Source organism: Lygodium microphyllum, chromosome 24 (genome assembly GCF_053477565.2).
Source record: "Lygodium microphyllum isolate KBCC chromosome 24, Lygodium_microphyllum_v1.1.10, whole genome shotgun sequence".
NCBI classification, from domain to species: Eukaryota; Viridiplantae; Streptophyta; class Polypodiopsida; order Schizaeales; family Lygodiaceae; genus Lygodium; species Lygodium microphyllum.
The window spans coordinates 133,957,721-133,978,919 of record NC_141158.1 but is presented as its reverse complement, the minus strand read 5'-3'; the positions used below and the strand labels follow the sequence as shown (position 1 = coordinate 133,978,919).

Below are 21,199 nucleotides of genomic sequence, written 5' to 3'. Positions count from 1 at the left end.
AAATTGCATGCTCCACTCCTATGGCATTTGTTCAACCTTTTTTTCACTCAAAAACTCACCAAACTTCCATTTTGTAGACATTTTCCATCTCATAACTCTTACAAAAAGATGAATGGTATGCAATCAATTACCAAGTATGGTCTTGGATTTAAATGCATACACATTGGAATATATAGCTTCATGTAAGAAGAAAAAGCCATGGTAATTTTGTAGCACATAGCAAATCCAAAACAAAGGGTGATGTCCTTTGCTTGACCCTCTCTTGCAATGGACTAATTCACAAATAGATCACATGGCTTATAAACTAAAAGGGTATAGTAGATACTAGAAAATATAGATTGATATATGAACAAAAAGGCACAATAATTATTAGTACATTGCATTTGCAGCAAACAAAAGCACATCATTTATTTAGTAACCATCCCACCAACTCCAAAATCGGATAAATGCATATGGTCATTTCCACCCATGTGAAGCAAGTTCACACGTGTTTTGGTATTTTCACGAAGAAAATGTAGACGCGATCGTTAACACCTAGTTTTACTTTTTTGGCAGATTTCAAGGCACTAAAATAGGCAGGATAGTTATGGCCAGATAATCGTTGTCGAAATACTACTGCAAACGCAGCGACTCACGAAGATGACGCCGCGCTTAAAGGACCTTAACAGTACACGTGTCACAAACCAGGAATGTCTAGTGCTTAAGATCTTTTGCTTGAGACACGCTATCGCTACACCCTACTCAACTCTTAGAAAGCAATGCTTGTCCTTATATTTATATTTGCAAAAGCTAGCTACTCCAAGTAAAGAGGTTCACATAAAATCTCTGAATAAGAAAGAACTATTTACAGAAAATACCTTATATGCACGCTCACCCACATATATGTGTATGTATATATGTATCTCCACAAGCTACTTTAATGGGCAAGAACAGATGTATCCCTTTTGAATGAAAACTTCGCATCAGAAAGGAACCATCATAATCAAATCCCTACAACTATTTCACAGTTTTTAATGCCAGTAAGACGGATCTTGACTTGCAAACAGCTATCAAAGGTGTTAATACTCCTTCGCTCAGGAATGATGAAAACTTACAACCAAAATCAGAGGTACATACCATAAAATTACACCACAGTACTGAAACTCGGGATGTTCTTGCAAGTTCACCACAAAAATAAGCTTACTCAAATGTTTCTCAATGAGAAGCTCCACATGTACCATGAACTCTGCATACCAACGCACACCTTCCATGACGAGTACCGGAACCTTAGTGTATCAAAGCTGTAAATGAACCTAGTATATCAAACCTTCCATGACAAGCATCTGAACCTTATTGTATCAAAGCTGTAAATTAACCGTAAGAGTATCAAAGCTGTAAATCACAGAAGATTCCAAACTTGACATTTCAAGATCCCCACAAATATGTGCTGCAACACCCCATAATCCCTTTATAATCAATAGACCAATTGCAATACTTGCAGATTACACATTCATTCTTCGTCCTATTACTCCCCAATGCCTCAGAAGCACATTCAATATATTTTGCTGAATTTCTTCACATGAATTCCCCCTAAATGCATTCAGTGATCATATACACGAGGGCTCAAGAGATAACAAAAAGTATAGAAAATGGAGGATCCATTTAAACATGATGAAAAGCTTGACATCAACCTCTTAATCGTGAGATGCATCCAGAAGTCCATATCTTTCAAGGACTGCAGCTGTGGGAACCAAAGCACTGCATGTTCACAGTTGCACTTATCAACAGAGGTGGAAATCACTACAAAAATTCACCCAAACCACAATCTCAAATAACATAGAATATCAAGATCTCTTAATGCATTCATCAAATTTTACCTGCCTTCCCTTAAAATCTTGTACATCCCTGGAACTGTGAGATCAACAACTGTTGAACCTGCTCTACTAGCAGGAAGTTGACCAGCATCGAAAATAAATGTGCAATGCTCCCACAGCTTCTCAAATTCTTGAATGGAGATTGAGCTTGCTTGACCACTAGAATTTGCACTTGTAAGAGCCAAAGCCCCACCAAAATCTTGAGCAACCTGACGAATAAAATCACTGTCTGGAACTCTTATTCCAATGCTTGTCAAACCAGGGTTTAAAGACTCATCTAACAGACTGTTGTCACCTGCCATCACGCAGTCCTTCCTTAGCAAAACGTAAACATAAAACAAAAACCATGCAGGAAATTAACATCCATAATTGGGCAAAGAAGACTCAGCACTTTATTAAGATTAGATTTTACACAGCTTTAAAAGATTTACAGTTACTATGATCTGCTTGCTTCATTGATGAGTAGCAACTAATATTCCAGCTCCCTCAAGCCAGGAGAAAACTATTTAGCATATCAATGTTGTGCACCCCAGGGTAGACAAACATGAGCTATAGATGAATGGGTTGCATTACTACATATGTTGAGTAGAAACTAGACAAACATACCTCGCTGCAGTACTGCTGTGACAGGCCCTGGAAAGAGCTCTTCTAGCAGGCCACTAGGCAGATGGGAAGTGACACTGTATTTTCCAAATTCATCTGTATTTGCCAGGCAAACTGCTAGAGGGTTTTTACTGCTCCTTCCTTTGATTGCATAAATCCTCTTGACTGCTTCTTCAGAACTGAAGACAAACACGAGACCAGTAGGTTTTGTTAAAAACTTAGTTATCCACCAGGTGTAAGCAGCTGGCGGAGAGATAACATGGCCCCAGGATGCTACCAAACTGAAAGAAAAAGGTGTGCTTTTCCAAGATTGACACTAGCTTTCATGGCAAGATACCAAAAAACAATTCACAGCAACACAAAACAAATTAAGGTATGGAACCAAATTCTATGCACTGAAAACAAAACCAGCTGTAATGTGAATTTAAGTGCCAAAAAAGACCATGACTAATGAATGAATATTAGTAAAAGTGCTCTTGTGCATGTAAACCTGATAAAGCATAGAAGCAAATCAAGTGTTTCTAGCCTTTCAGCACCCCCTCCCACAATCTTACCACTCCAAAAAGCTTTCTTCCCCTACTCCCCCTCGCATTGTGTAACACTTTGCTGCTGGCCTGCTGCATACTACCTTGTAGTTGCACCAATTAAGACTGATGCAAAATAGAATACAAGAGCCCTGATAGTTGGCAACATCATGTGAGTAAGAATTCAGAGGGAATGAAACAATACTTGGCCATAACTAAAAAGTACAATCGTGGGCCCAAAGCTCTATGGATCTTTTGTGCAAAATCAGCAATGAAGTGTTCATAACCCATAAATAAGTTGTGCCAAAACAGAAGCTGACTGTGTGAGAAATGCACCAACTATGGAAGAGAGAGAAACAAGAGACTGAGTGAGCGAGCTGAAGCAAGAGAGTACAATGTACTTGCTGAACTGAAAGATAGAGTGAAAGTACAACTCCAATTGAGGTCATAGGTTGACCTAACCAGCCTTCCACCAACTAACCTGAGTTAACTTACTCTAGACCCTAGAGTCAATACTTTAATGTCTAAAGACACTAGGTGTACACACACTACATTGACAATTTGATAAGCGTCCACACCACACGAATTACATGGATGCTGCCTAGAATTGGAAAATTCTAACACCCCCCCATAGTGCCAATGTGATGAAGTACAAGGATGATCAACCACCAAAGGATAACAAGTTCAAGGACTTTCGAAAAGCCTTAAACTTCTCACATGGTAATGCTTTGCTGAAAATGTCTACAACATTTTCTTGTGTGGGTACATACATCAAGCTGATCTCTCCTACATAGCATCTCTCTCTGACATAGTGGTAATGCACCTCAATGTGTTTCGTACAAGCATGAAACACAAGATTTCATGCCAGTGCAATAGCACTCTAACTATTAGAAAGAATGGGCGTAGGACCCTCCAATGGTATATGTAGATCAGTCAACAATCTACACAACCATATAAGTGTCCAATTTCAGCCTCAAGCTTTGCAACAAGATGTTTAAAATACATAAACACATTAGGTTCTAGGTGTTGTGCATAGGCGGCCTCTATAAACATTAGCAACATTGTAATCTCATGTGTGAATCTGTGCATGCCATCAGGGCTGGGTACATCATCCTTATTTTAGGCATTATTTTAGTGATTTATTTGTGGCATTTAATGCCAATCAACCATGTGCTATAGTTGGCCTATTTTGTGCCTATATTTAGTGGGGCTCCTCCCCCTCCTTAGTCATCATCATTCTTTAAGTGGACTTCCCATTGGAAAGAGTAGCTGGTATTAGTGCCTTCACAACCAGTGACTCATTGTTGTACACGACTGTCTTATATTTGGTATATGAATTCCATTTCCTAAGCATATCTCTGAGTTCTTTTCTTTTGCAATGTTCTTTTGTTTTCTTTCTCTTCTATCTTATGTTTAACAATGTATTTTAGCACTTGTCTATGCTTTCATTGCTGCACCACTTCTAACATGGTATCAAGTTGGAGGATCTAGGTTGCTGCTGCGATTTCTCTACTGATATCAGCCTTCCCCTTCATTTGCTGATCAAGCGATTGTTTGTTCCTATCCATCATGCAGATTTCCCTTTGATTCTTCTGTGTTTGCTGCATTTACTACAGTGTCAGCTGATGTTAGCCCTCCCAAGATCTGCATTTTCAGGCTGCAACCCTCTTGCTACTCTTCCAGATTTTCTGTGTTTTCAGTATCTAACACTTTTCTACTACTGGGCAACATCTTTTGACTGTTATAGCATAGTGTTTTTTGTGATCAGCCTATGAATACTACGTGTGAACTCTCGTTTTGTTCAATCTGTGTTGTTTGATTGGCTATCTTCTCTCTTTGTCTACCTTCTATCTTCTCTTCTTATCCTCTCCATATGGCTCCTCCATGCACTTCTATAGATGATAAGTTACATGGACTTGACTAATGGAGTAATGTGATGAAAGCATGGTTTGTGTAGAAGCAGATTTGGTCCATTGTGGCACTATTCCTTGTCTACAGCATCCTTTTTCTCTTCCTAGAGATTTTAACAAGGAAAACCATGAGAAAGTTGTGCTTACATGGGATTCGAATGATGCACGTGCCCATTCTGCTCTTCTTCCATGTATTTCTAAAGAAGTTCTACCCGCAGTTACCTCCTACAGAACATCTCTAGAAGTATCATCGAGGCTTCAAATGTTGTACAAGGCACCTTCCACCATGCATGCAATGACCCTTTATGGCTAGCTTCAACAGATGAAGTTTGAACCAAAGGACACCATTCATTCACTTTTCCTCCGTGTTACACAAGTACATGACCAACTTTGACACATGCAATTTGCTCTTCCAGAGGCACATTTGGTGGAAATGGTACTCTACAAACTCCCCTAGGAGTTTGATGGAGCGGCAAAAATGCTTTGCGGGTGCAGATACCATCTACAACTATGAGTTTTACACATCTTTGAGTTGCTTGAGCATAAGGCATCTTTGCGTTTACAAGGGAGGCTTCTATCTCATTATGGAGGTTTCAATGAGACATTTACAATTTTAGAGAAGGGTGATAGGAAGAAGTAAAAGGCCTAGTGCTACCACTGTGATAAGAAAGGACATTTGCAGAAGAATTACAAGGAGTTAGCAACCTCATGAAAGAAGAAGGAGAAGAACAAGAAGTAAGATGCAGGCTCCTCTGATGTGTCATCCTCTTCCTCGGACTCCCACTCCAATCCTTTGGCCAAGGAGAAGTCTAAAGCACGGAAGGGATCTACTTCTTCAAATCGAGGGAAGAGCTTAGTAGCCCCTTCCTCTGCCACTTTCTAGTCCAAATGATGCAATCATCCCTCACACTCTCTAATGCCAAAGAGGGAGTATGAGAGAATGGTGAGATGGGGCAACCAAGCCTTATCTATACAAGTATACAAGTGCACAAGTTCCAGAGAGAGACGTCCCTAACGCATCAACCTAAGCCTGGCAAGTTCAACCCTAGAGTTGGGATTGACATCTAGACTCATGATGGGTTGGTATTTGACAGAGAGTGGGCTGGACTCCTAGGCTTATACTCACATGAGGAGACACTCTGGCAATCTGGCCAAAGGCGGGAGATTCATGGTCGCATATATTCAAAAGCATTTTCAATAGGATGGTAGTATATGCTACTACAAGACACTAATGATGGACACAAAGACATGCTATGGTTCTTCTTTATTTTCAAGAGCTCATACAATCAACATTAACATCAAGTTCTCTCCAAGGCATGTTGGTGGTGGCTTGATCATCCACTACTTGGGTATCCATGGTTCTATTTTGGTGATTCTTTGTTGCATGGATTGTGATGAGTCATTATCATTGTATCATCATATTGTATCAGATCAATCCATGATCTGAAAGAGGGTGCTAGCAGGATTATCAACTCATGTGTGAGTCTATGCATGTCTGTCAAGGCTAGGCACATCGGCATTATTTTAGGCATTATTTTAGTGATTTAATTGTAGCATTTATGGCCTTGTATGCCAGTCAGTCAGCATTTAATGCTCACCGACCAACTGCTATAGTTAAGACTATTTTGTGTCTATATTTAGTGGTGCTCCTCCTCCTCTTTAGTCATAATCAACAAAGACGGCCGGCTCGGAGTAGACAACATGGGTTCCAAGTCTAGAAAGGCCATGAACTAAGAGAAGAGAGAAGCCCAAGTTAGGAACATGTAAGGCCTTAAAAACGAAGTTCGATGGATGGTCAAACAATAGAGACAAGGTGCCAACACCACTAATTGGCACCAAAGAAATGTCATCAGCAATGACAATACCCTCTGACAGACAGAGAACCTGTAACAAATCACTTGGAGTCATAGTACTTGATACACCACTACTAAAGAGCCAAGCCTGCTTAGAAGATGAGATAGGTGAAGAAGGCTCCTACACCTAATAAATGTGTAGAAACACAAACTTGGTGGTAATAGCGGGTGACGAAGTGGACGTAAATGAAGGCTCTGATGTAGATCCACCCTTTGCTCTTGGACAAAGGTGACGATACATCCTCTAGCACTTCTCCTCTAGGTGTGAGATCTTCCCACAATGAGGACACATGGAATATCCTCTACGCTTCCCTACAAAAGCTATATTAGAGTTGGAAGATGGCTCCAACTTCTTCCTCTTCCCTTTCTTTCACTTGGCTTGTCTTGTACCTATAGATAAGATTGCATAAACACGACCATGTGTACGGGCTCTGCATGTGATATACCCTAATAAAGTCATATTGAATTTTTTTCTAACATGTGTAGATAGTATTTGAAAATGATTTTTAGATCATTTTAAGTATTTTGACAAATTTTAGTGATGGCAAATTTTTCATCAAAATTTTTCTAACTTTAGGCATAATACCTATTTTAGAAGCTGATTTGTAATTAAATGGAATAGAATTTGGTTAAAGGTCCTCTCACGGAGTTTGAAGAGGAGATTGAGGAGAATATTTTATTGTCTCACAAGCTCTGTCCAATTCTTCACCATTTTGGAGATATAAGCCTTCAAAAATGAGAAATAAAAAATTTGCAACATTTTTAAAAAAATGTATCATGCTTTTTGTGCTTTTTTTTCATTTTTGGTAGGTTTGCATATGAGTGATGATTTGGGAGAATCGCATCATTTTGGTATGCACTTTGCTTAGGAAACGCGTTGTTATTGAAAAATCCTATTCTCAACATGTGAAGTTGTTTTGATAGAAAAGCTGAAGGAATAATTATCTTTATCATTTTCTTCTTCCAAAAATCCAAGATTGAGCCTATGAATGTGATTGCAATCGTGATAGAGATTGTGAGTGAGAGTACAATTGAGAGTGAGATTACAATTCTTTCATGTACATGAAATCAACTCAAGGATGGTTGGAAGGTTCGAGCTCCACATCGGAGTGCAATTTCTGATTGTGCTATCTGTTGCTGCTCTATTTCCTTCAAAGTATAATACATATTTTTCTTTCTGTCTTTTTACTTGCATCTCTTTATTGAAAATTGTGTTGATTTGTGTTAGATTATGCCTCGTCGGTTGCACTGCAAGAATTTGTCTCACTGTGATGCACATCAATGGGAATAGCTCCTTTTAAGTAAGAGTCTCCCGACTATGAGAAGTGAGAAGCATGGTGTAGAACACATCATATGTTGGTGGAGGAAGATGTGAGAGTAGTGTTACAACTAGGTCCTCCGAAGAAATGTTTCGTACCAAGGAAGGAAAGCTCATCCTGAATCTCCTCCGTCCTATGCATGTGATCCCTCATCGTAGGGGAATTTGGAATAGAAAGTTGTTGTAGCTTCAACTCAAGAGATGATCGATGCCCAAATGTCTGGATCTGCGAGAGAGATGCCAATATCCTCCAAATATTTGCAGCAATGCCAATACATCAAACATGCATGAGCACAAAATCTGTACAACTCAAAAGGAGAGAAGAGCTGGCTCTGCCATTGAACCGATCCCATAAAGCTACCAAATCCCCAGTCACACCATCATAAGGACCCACGATAGGTCGAGGTATAGGGACTGTAACAAAATCCCAAAGGTCATGATCGTCGAGGAGACACTCCATGTAGCACAACCATAGAGGGTAGTTTGTCCAATCCAACTTGTCACAGGCGAAGAGAGAGGATAGGACCGGCACCTACTTAGGAGATGCCATCAATGCCAATCAAGGACTACAAGCCCCGGAAGATTATAACAGTAAAGAGTGATAAGATGGTGGTCAGTCGGAATATCCCAAATCACACAATCCCACATAGCATACACGTCGGCCATAGATGTCCTTCAAGAAATGCCTGCAAGAAAACAAAGACGATGCTGCAACTAGAATGTCCACCTATATGGGGTCCATCAATCTATGAATCAGAAAAAACTAATGGAGACGGGGGGAGTATCCAAGGTAGGAAGGGAGAACTAGATGTCGGGAAGGTATGCTAACTGAAAACGCTGGCTGTAAGTGTTAGACAGTCATTTCCTGGACAGTTGGTAGACAACGGAGTACGGCAGAGTGCCATGTCAGCAGTACGGATGTCAACAGCCACGTCAGCAGTCTGCGCAGGTGCCATGTGGCAGCCTGCAGTCGGATAGTACAGGCTGCAAAGTCGGCTGCATTTAATGCAGCCGACGTGATGCTGGACATTCTTTATTTCCTGGCTATTTATAGTCAGGTTGTGGCACACCCTCCTATCTAGTCATTCATTTCAGATTCTAATCTTGAGATCTGTTGGCTGAGACAGACTGTGCTCGAGTTGACGGAGATCGAGGTCATCAAGTCGGAGACATACACATATATTTCCTCTGCCCCCTTGTGTATTTCTGCACTTTTATACAGCATACTACACCACAAATTTTCTGCGTTTACACGGTCTCCTCTCTCTCTCTCTCTTCTCTCTGTGTTCACTCTCTCTCAATCTGTCCTACGCTTCTGCATCGCTGGACTCTGAAATGGTATCAGAGCGGTGAAGATGGACTGACTGAGGGCTAAACCTATCTGAAGAGGAGATTTCAGCACGACACAAGGCTGCGTTTCCAGGATTCGAGGGCGAGAGGGAGGGCTACGTATAGGATCAAGGCTGAAGCAAGCGTGGGCGTGCGGGAAAGGAGTCTAATCGGTGAATTAGCTACACGTTATTGCTGTTTGAAGGGGAGGAAGGCTACGTTTGAGGCCTTCCATTGCAGATTTTACCTTTTCATCGCCTCCGGCAGGTGAAGAAGGTTTGGCAGCGGAGGAACCAGCCCTAGAAGGCTGCGTTTTCACAGTCAAAGGGGGCTGATTTTGCGTTTGTGCAGGTATTTCACGTTAACATGTCTACAGAGACTAATTTGGAGTTCCAGGCGATAATAGACAGGAAGATGCCTGTCCTATCAGCTCTTCCATCGGATCACAAGCTTGATGGTGACAATTACCGCATCTGGCGGGTGATGATGTTGGCCATTTTGGAGTCTTATGATTTAGCGGAATTAGTGATGGAGGAGATTAACAGGCCCTCGATGAGGGATGAATCCAAACTCTCTTCTAATGCTCGCGCAGAGTTGACCAAGGCCCAATCTCATTGGGACAAACTGAATGCCAGGATTCGATCTTTTCTGTTTCTGTCTTGCACTACAACCATGATAGCTCACATCGAGCACTTGATGGTGGCTCGAGAGATATGGCTGGAGCTCAATCAGATGTACAACCAGATGACCCTAATGAAGAGGGTTTCTTTGGAGGTGCTGATGTGAACCTTGTCCATGAATAAGTCTTCTTCACTTCGAGAACACATCAACAAGCTTCGACAGCTTCAGAAGCAAGTTCAAAATGCGAGAAAGCCTATTTTCTCCGAAGACACGGCGATCACTTTACTATCCCAGTTGTCGCCACGATTCGGTACTTTTTATTCCGCTCTTATTGTATCAGAGGGGGAGTCGACTCTTCGGTGGGAAGAGTTGGTTCTTATGGTCTTGGACCAGGAGGAAGAGTTGAAGGGACAGAATGCTTCCAAATCGGAGGCTTTGGTTGGTCAAGCCTCTCAGAAGAAGGGGAAGGACCAAAAGAAAAAGAAGGAGGACAACAAATCCAAGAAGGACAAGGAGAACGAATTGACTTGTCATATTTGTGGAAAGACCGGTCATTGGAAGAAGAATTGCTCCAACAAAGACAAGAAGGACACGAAGGATTCTAGAGCGGTGGCTGCACCCTCATCACCTGCTTTTCTACACTTAGAAGTCATTGAGGACTCTACACCGAAGACTTCTGATGTTGCGATGGCAGCTCCCTAGACTCGTGAGTGAATCGTAGACAGTGATGCCTCCCAGCACATGACTCCTTCTCCCATTGGTGTTGCCCATTTGCGACCTTCGCGTCGGCAGATTCTCATCAAAGACAGCTCTAATGTGTCTATTGCCGCGCAGGGTGAGATGCAACTTATTCCAGATGGACGTGGTGGTATCCACACTTCTAAAGTGTTGCATGTGCCAAGTTTGGGGTATCATTTACTTTTGGTCCATAAGATTTGTGCTCTTGGACTCTTGGTGGAGTTTGACAGTGATACTCTTCGAGTCCTTGATCGTGGATTAAGGAAGGTTCTCTCTGCAGGGTATGAGGAGAATGGCGTCTACAAATTGAAGTCTTCTTCAGGTCTTACTTCTCTTCTTCTTACTTCTCAGACACAGTCCGAGTTATGGCATGCTCGGTTTGGCCACTTGAACTACGAGTACCTTTGAAAGGCGTTGCGAGGGTCGTTTGTCCAAGGCTTGCCGGACATAGTGGTGAGCCATCAGCCATGTGTCCCCTACATTCGTGGAAAACTGCATCGGGATGCGATTCCCAACAAAGCTTCTAGGTGCTCTACTTCACCCGTGGAGCTTGTATCTACGGATCTTTGTGGCTCAATGAGGACCGAGTCCTTGAAGGGGAGCTTGTACTTCATGTTGATTGTAGATGACTACAACAAGATGACTTGGGCCTATTTCTTGACTTTGAAGTCGGAGGCTTTCTCTCACTTCAAGGATTGGCTTCTCTTTGAAGAGAATTGTTCTCGCCGATGACTGAAGACCTTGCATTTAAACAAGGGAGGTAAATTTATGTCTAATGAGTTTGCTCGCTTTTTACAGATAGGGGCATTCACCAGGAATTTCCTAACACCAATACTCCCCAAGAGAATGGCATTTTGGAGCGGAAGAACCGAAGTGTGATCGAGATGGTGCGCACCATGATGGAGCACCAATAGACACCTCAGTTTCTCTGAATCGAGGCAGTGGCTACCGCAATTCACATCCTCAATCGATCTCCCACTTCGGCCATTGACAGGATGACACCTTTTGAGGCTTACTTCGGGACTAAGCCTGATGTCTCTTATTTCAAGATCTTTGGGTGTGACACTTATGTACACATTCCAAAGACGCAGAATGATAAATTCGAGGCGGCTTCCCGACGACAGGTTTTTATTGGCTATAGCTCCCAGTCCCAAGGTTACCATTTGTTTGATCCCGTCAAGCGGGATCCATCTCCACTAAACGTTACTCTCCGACATTGCATTGCTCTACCCTTGGGCATTTTGTACACTCTTACATTCATTTACAACATTCATTCAATTCTTACATTCATTTACAACATTCATTCAATTCAAAGTTTCTTCTCCCTGTGTTTGAGTTTTGAGTTTTTTGCATTTTGCCTTTAGGATTTGAGTTTTGCTTGTCTCTGACTGAGCCTTTGTGTTTCAGTCTTGTGTTAGCCTACTCTATTTCAGTGTCAGTCTGTCATCTCCTGGTTGTGAGCTCCTGTCAGAGTCTGGCAGGAGACAGAGGAGCTCTGTCAATTTAGGTGTTGTTGGGTGGCAGTCAGCCTTTAGTGGCTGTTTTTTGGTGCAGTCGGCCAGTTTTGGCCAAGCCGGCCAGATTTTGGCCAATCGGCCAGTTTTGTGGCTGGGGGGCTATATATAGCAGTCCCCCCCCCCCATCAGCCATATATGTTGTTTTCGCAGGTTCAGCACAGTCTCTCTCCTCTCCCACTCCAGCATTGGTTCTGCCTTTGTCTCCAGCCTGATTTGGTGCCCTCACTGACACTTCGGGCTGCGTGCAGGGATTGATCAATCCATTTCAGTGTATTCAGCATTCATTTCAGTCAGTGCAGATTTTCTTCCTTCATTCTCTGCTTTCTCTCTCTGTCCTCTGTGTTCATGTTTCTTCTTCCGTTGTGCACTCTCACATGGTATCATCGCCTAACTGAGAGCACGCAGGATCTTCCCTAATAGAGAGACACCATCCTCTTTTTCTGCTGCTGCCGATTACTCTCCAACAGCCAAGGCGGCTCCCACCCTTGCTTTTGCTGCAGCCGGCAGTTTTGAGGCTGCCACATCATCAACACTCCTCCCCTAGGTGCGTTTTCTACAAGGCGGTCATCCCTACAGCTGGGCGACACTCCTCCAAGCTGCGTTTTGCTGTTCTGGAGGTCATTCCACCTTCTGTTGGCCTTCTTCTTGCTGGCGACATCCTCCCAGGCTGCATTTTGGTGCTCGGCGGCTTCTCTCTAGGTGATCTTCATCAGACATCATTGCATTTTGCAACTCCAGGTGTTTGTAGGCCTCCACAGCCTGTGTTTTGGTGGTTGGTGACCCTTTTGCTGGTCATACTTCGGCATCGGCAAAGTTTTCTTTGGTGTGTTTGGTGTCTGCAGATTTGGAAGATGTCTTACCAGTTTTCAAGCTTTGACGACTCAAAGGATGAGCTTCTTTCTCATCATTCCTCTGAACGGAGATGGGATTATCAGGAGTTTCGTGATCGACGACGGGAGGAGTCTCCTCGTACCCGTCCTCCTTCTGTCCATGCATCTCAGAGGGTTCCATCTACAGTGAAGGTTCCATCGGTGAAGACTGCTTCAGATGTCCGGATGCCTTCCTTGATTCCCTCGATACAAGTGTCCATACTCCCTTCCTTTCTGAAGGAAGACAAGTTGGATGGTTCCAACTACTCCCTATGGTCGTGCAAGGTGGAGTGCATCCTCGATACATTCGACCTATGGAAGCTTGTTTCTTCACCCATCGACCGTCCCCCCGTGGATTCGTCAAATGGAGCTTCTATGGACCATGCAGCCTTGTGGGATAGGCTCAACTCTCGAGCCCGTTCCTTTCTCTTTATGAGTCTTCATGACTCGGTTCTTGTTCATGTTCACACGTTAAAGACTGCGGCGGAAGTGTGGAAGAAGCTTGCATCTTTGTACGAGCATAAGACATTCACCCACAAGATTTCTTTGGAGAAGAAGTTGCGGATGCTCAGTCTTGATGATTCTTCTTCCATGAAGGAGCATATCACGAAGATGGAGGACATGCGAGGCGAGCTAGCCTCTCTTAGTCGGGTGATTTCGTCCGAGGATATGGTGATGATTCTCTTGACTCAGCTGCCATCACCCCGATATGATGTCTTCTACACCAGCCTCATCACCTCGAGGACCCGCGAGAAACTTCTATGGGAGGAACTTTCCCCGCTTGTCTTGGAGCATGACGAGCGTCTCAGAGAGGTGGGTGCCAGTGGCTCCACCAAGGCTTTTACTGTAGGTACCGATGGCGGCAAGAAGAAGAAGCAACAGAAGGAGAAGGCCAAGGACAAGAAGGAGGAGGACAAGAAGGATGCGAGGGAGAAGAAGCCCAAGTGCCCACACTGTGGGAAGGGCACTCATCCCGAGGAGAAGTGTTGGCAAAAGTACCCCCATCTGAAGCCCAAGGAGAAGGACTCAAAGGCGGCCCCAGCCACGACAAACTCTGCTTTTATGCATGTCTTTGTTGAGGAGGATACAGCCCTAGCTTCTACCACTCAGGAGAAGCCTTGGCTCGTGGATAGCGGAGCATCTTCTCATATGACCTTTAGATAGGATTGGCTTTAGGATCTTCGTTCAAGAGGGGACACTGTCACCATTGGTGACAACTCTACAGTTCCTGTTCGAGGCGTGGGGACTTTACCTATATTTTCTGACACGCGGTCCTCCCCCTCCTATTTCTCCTTCTACTTCGGCTTTCCCTCCCCCTTTGGCGGATGTGACTCCTTCTTCGAGTACTTCCACCCCTTCAGCCTCCCCTTCAGAGTCTTCTAGGGATCCATAGCCATTCGATGGGGAGCCTTCTTCAAATGAGGGGAATCTACCTTCTCTTGGTGAGGGAGAGTCTCTTTCTGAGACAGGTGCTTTATAGGTTCCGGAGGCTACTTAGTCTCCCTTGCAACAAGAGGAGTCTCTTAGGATTCCTTTGTGGTATCGCCGGCTTATGCAGGATTCGGATGTTACTCACTTTCCTGCTTCTTTTACAGGTCCACGCAGATCAGCCCGCTTACAGGCCCAGCGGGATAGTTCACTCTGTGTGAACTATGCTCTTATGTCCCAGATTCTTCAGGATTTTGAGCCTTCCACAGTGGAGGAGGCTCTTGCACAGGATATTTGGAGACAGGCTATGCAGATAAAGCTCGATTCCATCGAGCGGAACCATACTTGAAAGCTTGTACCGCGTCCCAAGAAATGGAAGGTGATATGTGTGAAATGGGTCTTTAAGACCAAGTATCTTGCAGATGGCTCCTTGGACAAGCATAAAGCTAGGCTTGTTGCCAAGGGTTTTGCACAGAGAGCAGGTTTGGATTACTTTGAGACTTTTGCTCCTACAACTCGGATGTCTACCATTCGAGTTATTTTGGCTCTTGCAGCTCACCACTGTTGGCGTGTTTATCAAATGGACGTCAAGTCAGCCTTTCTGAATGGCATCCTTGAGGAGGAGACCTATGTTTCACAGCCTCTCGGTTTTCTTGTGCAGGGGAAGGAGGCTCATGTCTACAGGCTGCTGAAGGCCCTTTATGGCCTGAAGCAGGCTCCTCGTGCTTGGTACCAGCGGATTGACAGCTTCTTTCTTCAGAGTGGTTTTCAGCGCTCCAATCATGACCCCAACCTCTACTTCAGGGTTGTGGGTTCTCTTTGTGTTTTGCTTATCTTGTATCTAGATAATCTTATTCTTACAGGGAGCCACACTCCGCAGGTGGAGCATACTCGGTCTATTCTACGACAGGAGTTCGACATGACGGATCTAGGGATCCTTCACTTCTTTCTAGGACTGGAGATCTATCAGATGGTACAGGGCATCCTTATCTCGCACCACAGGTACATCTCCGAGCTTCTTTCGGAGTTTGGTATGGCCGAGTGTCGGCCTATTTCATGCCCCATGGACCCTGAGTCCAAGCTTTTGGCATATGGCGTTCCCCTTTCTAATGCCACCCGTTACAGGTGCCTTGTTGGTTCACTTATCTGGCTTCTTCACACTCGGCTGAATATCTCTTTTGTGGTGGCTTTGTTATCTTCTTTTATGAAGACTCCTACACATGATCACTGTAGGGCTGCTGTAACCCGCCTGTTCACTGGGGAAGGGCGGTAGTGTACAACCAAAATATATAAATGCTTTCACCCAATTAACAGTCGTCCACTTTACTTGAACTTAAAGACACAGAACCAAGAAGAAATACAGGAAGCTAGAATGCTCCTGTTGCCACACAGACACCCTGTTGGCCCCTAAGTTAGGCGCCCCTTGTGGTATTTCTTTATTTTTTAAAAAAGGGAGAAAATACAATGAGCTGTCTTTCACCTATTCTGGGTGAAATTTGGCAGCATAACAGTACAATTACTGGCCCAAAACAAGCTGACCAGGAGGGGAAACTCTGCCCAAGTCTGAAACTTCTGGTTGGAGTGCAGAATTGACCATTTCAGCCTGCTGTATTTACTGGTTCAGACCTGTTCTGAAACCTGTTTACAACTCATACTGTTCCCTGTACTGTTCAGCCCACTGTAATTACTGGTTCAGACCTGTTCTAACACCTGTTTTCAGCTCATATTGTTCCCTGCACTGTCCTGCATCATCTGGGCCAAGTGCCCCTTGATTCTGACATCAATTGGACTCTGAAATAACCTCTAAACAGTCCAGAATCAGTACTGGTTTAGTGCTCTTTTAGGCACTTGCTTGGTGAGGTTACCACCCTCACCTGTTCCTGCTTGTGGGCAGCAAACAACTGCTCCTGTTCCTGGAGAAAGGAGGCTCTTGCCTCATGCAAAAACAGCATATTCCACACAGCTGTACCTGAATCAGAAGAAAGGCCCTTGATTCTGCAGCATAACCATACTGTCAGGGAGAGAGAGAGAGAGAGAGAGAGAGTAGAAAGCAAGCTCAGCCCTCTGTGCATCATAGACAAGGTAGACCAGCTCTCAAGAGCTCTCCAACTGCAGCAATCCATCTCCCCTCTCACAAATGAGCCCCCAACCTCAAAAAACTGCATGCCAGCCCGTCTTTAAAGAGGTAAGTGCACAAATTTGTGCCAAGTGGCAGCACTGGAAGATATTTCCCGTTCCAGCCTTCCGATCTAAAATTCTCCATCCCCTGATCAAAATTTGACCTCGGCACAGACCAGAGGATTGATCCTCGTGCAAAAACAAAGATAATGACGCGAACAGATTCTGGGATCCAAAAATAGTAACTCCCTAAATTTTAGGAGTTGCTTCCATTGCATCCCCACTAGTCTTCTGATCATCTTTGCAGACTATGGCTACATCCAAATCTCTAATGTAGCTCAACTGGAAGTAAATTTCCACTGATGATCCCACATGGACTAATCTCTTGCAGATTTGTCCATCTTCACTTTGAACTAGTCTCTTCCAGGCTAGTTCTTCAACACACTTGTCCATAGTGTATATACACTTTCACAAGTCTCTTCCAGGCTTGTCAATCTACAGTGCCATCAGTCTCTTCCAGACTTGTATTGGACCTTAACTGTCCAGTCTTGACTTACTGGACATTCCTGTCCGTTTCACATACTGGCCATGCAACTCAGGCGTTTAGATTTCAAGAGGGATCCTTCAAAAAAGAAAAACCAAATAAAATATGTAATAAAGAAATCAACAAAAAGGTAATAATTGTCACAGTCTTGTGACAGAAACACTATCTACTAGGGGCTGATTTTGTTATACAAACAGATCATCAAACTTTGCCATATTTTCTCACTCAAACTAAGTTGTCTAAGAAACATGTGCAATGGGCCGTTTCACTTTCAAATAGTGCACATGGAGAGTAAAAAGAATGTTGTGGCCAATGCCTTGTCTAGGAAACCACAGGTTTCAGCAGTGTCTATAGCATATCATCATGAGTTAGATGAGATGAAGACATTGTTGAGTGCGAGTGCTATGGAGTGCAAGATTAGAATGAGCAGGGATAGAGCTGAGAGCTGAGAGAATCAAATGTGTGTGTACCAGTGTGTTGCACGGTGCACAAAGAATAAAAATGTATTTATATGTTAGGGTATAAGTAAAGAGTGTGTTCACACCTGTAAGTTTATACACATGGGATGAATGGGAGTTTACAACCAAAGGGGCTTTACACCCGACAACATCCCACTTAAAGGCCCGAAGTGGTGTCTTTAAACTATCCAACTCCCACTAGTCAAATGCAATGCTCATGCTGAGCCTTTGCAAGGCTTTTAGTGAGAACATCTACAAGGTTATCTTGGGTTTTGACCTAAGTGTGACAAGGCCATTATCCAAGACATGTTGAATGAAGTGATACCAAGCATCTATGTGTTTGGTACGTGCATGAAACGTGGCATTTTTAGCCAAACATACTACACTCTAGCTATCACAACCAAGCACTAGAGTACGTGAAGAAAGACCAAAATCCTTGACCAAATGGCCAAGCCAAATAGCTTCCTTAGAAGCTTCTATGGCTGAAATATATTCAACCTCTGTAGTACTCAATGCTACAACTTTCTGCAACCTTGAACACCAAGAAATAGCCCCACCTGCCAAAGTGAAGACATGCCCATTGGTAGATTTTCTAGTGTCAAGATCTCCTGCCATGTTCGAATCACAAATTCCTTGCAACTCTAGTATATCCTTTCCATAGCATAAACACTTGTCTTGTGTACATTTTAAGAATCTAAAGATACATTTCACTCCTTCCCAATGTGGTTTATCAAGGTGAGACATGAATCTACTAACAACTCCCACTACAAGAGCAATGTCTGGAACGAGTTGCAACCACGGCGTACATCAAAGAACCACGAGCTGATACACAAGGTATGCCCTTCATAGCAGTAGCAACTGCATCATCTTTTGGGCAATCAACTTTGCTAAGCTTTGTATATGGTGGTAAAGGCACACCAAGAGGCTTAGCATCAGCCATATTAAATCTATCAAGTACTTTGCTGACATACTTGTCTTGTGAGAGAAATAATAAGTGTTGCCCTCTATCTCTTTTAATGTGCATGCCCAAAATGTGTTCAGCTACTCCCAAATCTTTCACTGAGAAGGCTGAACTCAACTACCTTTTCAGAGTACGTAAAGTACTCTTATGCTTTCTTGCAATCAACAAGTCATCCACATATGAAACCAGCACAATAAGACTTCCATCATCAACCTTTTTAGTGTATAAGCAATGATCTACATGGTTGTGTTTGAATCCATGGCTGAGTATAAAAGTATCAAACTTTTAACACCACTGTCTAGGGGCTTTTTTCGGCCCATATAAGCTGCATTTCAGCTTACAAACTAAATGCTCTTTCCCTAGAATAGCAAAACCTTCCGGCTGTTTCATATACAACTCTTCATCCCAATCACCATGAAGAAAAGCAGTCTTCACATCCATCTGATCCAACTCTAAATCCAAGGATACAGTGAGAGCAAACAAAACACACGCCATTCAACATTTGTCCACCAACCCTTTACCTACTACTACCATGTTTCTTTCAAACCCAAGCACCCGGTTTATAGCTACCACCCTCCTAACTCTAGGCTCCATACAAATGTATTTTCAGACCATGTATTGTTTCCTACTACTATTGCTCCATATCTGCCACCAAATCAACCTATGATTTCAGCTACTGTTACTAGGTGACAAGCTATTGCACTCCTTCAATCCAAACACTCCATAGCAGTGACCAACATCATATCTGCCCTTTTAGCTGCCACCCTGACCATACGGAGTGCTGGTACTACTTGCAAAGTATCAGCATCTCCTCGTCGAATTTGCCACAAGTGACCCACCGAAGTCAATTTGCAATCATATTACTTTATTTATGTGCAAGTTGTCACTCAAACATTTCAAGTTCATGTAGCAAGTCATCTCAGAGTATAAACAAAAAGGATGATGATGATTAGAGTGCAAAATTCCAAATCCACAACTGCAATGGAAACTCCAAAGATTACAAGAATCCAAAATTCGCATTGGAGTAGGGTCTTGTGGTGGTATGTCTGCATGTTTGAAGCGAAGCATAGCATTCTTGATGGCTTCTAGATAACACAGTAAGCCCTAGGGGGTGGACAGCTAGGATTTTGTTTGCTACAACCAAGGAGTGTGACAAAGATGACTAGGTACAAGTCATTCATATGGTAGAAAGTTCTTTGTCCAAAGGTGGCTATATCAATCCACAGCATATGCAAGATTATTCACCATGTGCTGGTTCAGATGATTCTTGGCGTCATGTTGGCTATGATGTAGCACAAGTTTTGCAGTTGCTACGACATGCATTTACATAGAAGGTGGCCGGTAGGAGCAAATTGTGCCTTGCAATGGTGGTCTAGGATCGTGGCAGTAGCGTTTATCCCAGATCAACAAGAGAAGGCAACAGTGTGTGTGGTTTTAGGACAGTCATGTACTTGTTGGGGGAGCATGACTTGTGGCGACTATACGAGATATATGTGCACGAATGCATGCAAAGTATCAAATGTGGTGGACAAAGATGTTAGGCCGGAGCCAAACGGACAGGCAGTAGGTAGCAGACGCAGCCAAGGTGAGCCGGACCAAGGCAACCAATTGGACAGGTCGCACAGACGCACAGTCAGACCAGACCTATCCTAGACTAACTGCAGCCAAGGGTCACGTCGAAATTTCGGCTATACATTTAGCACTAGTGCCAAACATTTGGGAGGCTTTCCTTGCTTTACAGTGACAGTCTGACATATACTCAAATACAGAGAAGAAGAGGGATATACCAGGCATCCGCAGCTAAGCCATAGAGGGTGTCAGTCGGTACAGCGATGACTTTGCCACTTCTCAGAGCGGCCACAGCTTCCTGGACATGGTCCAAAGAAGCGGATAAAACGACCCCAGTCTCACACGTCAATGCCAAAGTTTGCCGGCCGGCCTCTCCTCCTCCTTTCTGCATCTCTGCTGAGACAAGGGCTTCTTCGCCTGTGTAGAGAGTTGCCCCCATGACCTTTGTAGGGAAGGAGCGCCTATGAGTCCCGCGCTCCCAAAACGAGCCAGCACGCCTTGATAAACATGAGAACCATGGCAATCCTTGCAACGCCTGCATAGTACCCTTTCACTTCATCGTTGCGGAGCCAGGAGGGACTCGCACTCGCGGAGTCGATAAGTTGACGCGTCCCAGAACCCAATTCGGTGGCAGATTTGCGATAGAAGGTTTTATGTTTTCTGATTTTCTGTGGATTTTTTTCTTTTACTCTTTTTTTTAAAATGCGATTTTAGCTCTCTTTCGAGAGATGCACTGAGGAGGGGGGACTACTCGCATTGCAGGTTTGGAACTCACGCACCCATGGAACTCGACCTATGCACCCACAAACCATTGAGCTATGAGCCTATTGGTACTTTCTCTTTTTTTTAAATATACACATACACACATATATAAATACATTAATATATATGTATATTATGTATGTATTTAATACGTATATCTATTTGTCTAGTTTCATAAATCTCTCTCTCTCTCTCTCCTTTTTTTTCCTCTCCTTTCTTTTTCT

General features: G+C 43.5%; 1 protein-coding gene across 3 annotated transcripts; it reads right to left on the bottom strand.

Moving 5' to 3' along the window:
* Window positions 1-991: 991 nt before the first annotated feature.
* Window positions 992-20,854, bottom strand: LOC148015679 (DHBP synthase RibB-like alpha/beta domain-containing protein). 3 transcript variants are annotated; one of them, XM_087665761.1, is made up of 5 exons: window positions 20,432-20,854; window positions 2,460-2,635; window positions 1,857-2,148; window positions 1,671-1,737; window positions 992-1,280 (listed from the first exon to the last, which is right to left on the bottom strand). In XM_087665761.1, the coding sequence occupies exons 1-4, from the start codon at window positions 20,752-20,754 to the stop codon at window positions 1,674-1,676; spliced, it is 855 nt and encodes a 284-aa protein (XP_087521887.1). In that variant the 5' UTR covers window positions 20,755-20,854; the 3' UTR covers window positions 992-1,280; window positions 1,671-1,673. The 3 variants fall into 3 exon arrangements, with proteins under 3 accessions (XP_087521887.1, XP_087521888.1, XP_087521886.1); XM_087665762.1 differs by lacking the exon at window positions 992-1,280 and adding an exon at window positions 1,325-1,343; XM_087665760.1 differs by lacking the exon at window positions 992-1,280 and having other exon boundaries at window positions 1,505-1,737.
* Between the last annotated feature and the right edge of the window lie 345 nt (window positions 20,855-21,199).

Bases quoted from the DNA above. Each gene is read 5' to 3' on its own strand.
- LOC148015679 (XM_087665761.1), bottom strand. From the start codon at position 20,754: ATGCAGGCGTTGCAAGGATTGCCATGGTTCTCATGTTTATCAAGGCGT. The intron at 2,149-2,459 runs GTATGTTTGTCT...GCGTGATGGCAG, and splicing joins CACAGCAGTACTGCAGCGAG to GTGACAACAGTCTGTTAGAT. The intron at 1,738-1,856 runs GTAAAATTTGAT...GTGAACATGCAG, and splicing joins AAGATTTTAAGGGAAGGCAG to TGCTTTGGTTCCCACAGCTG.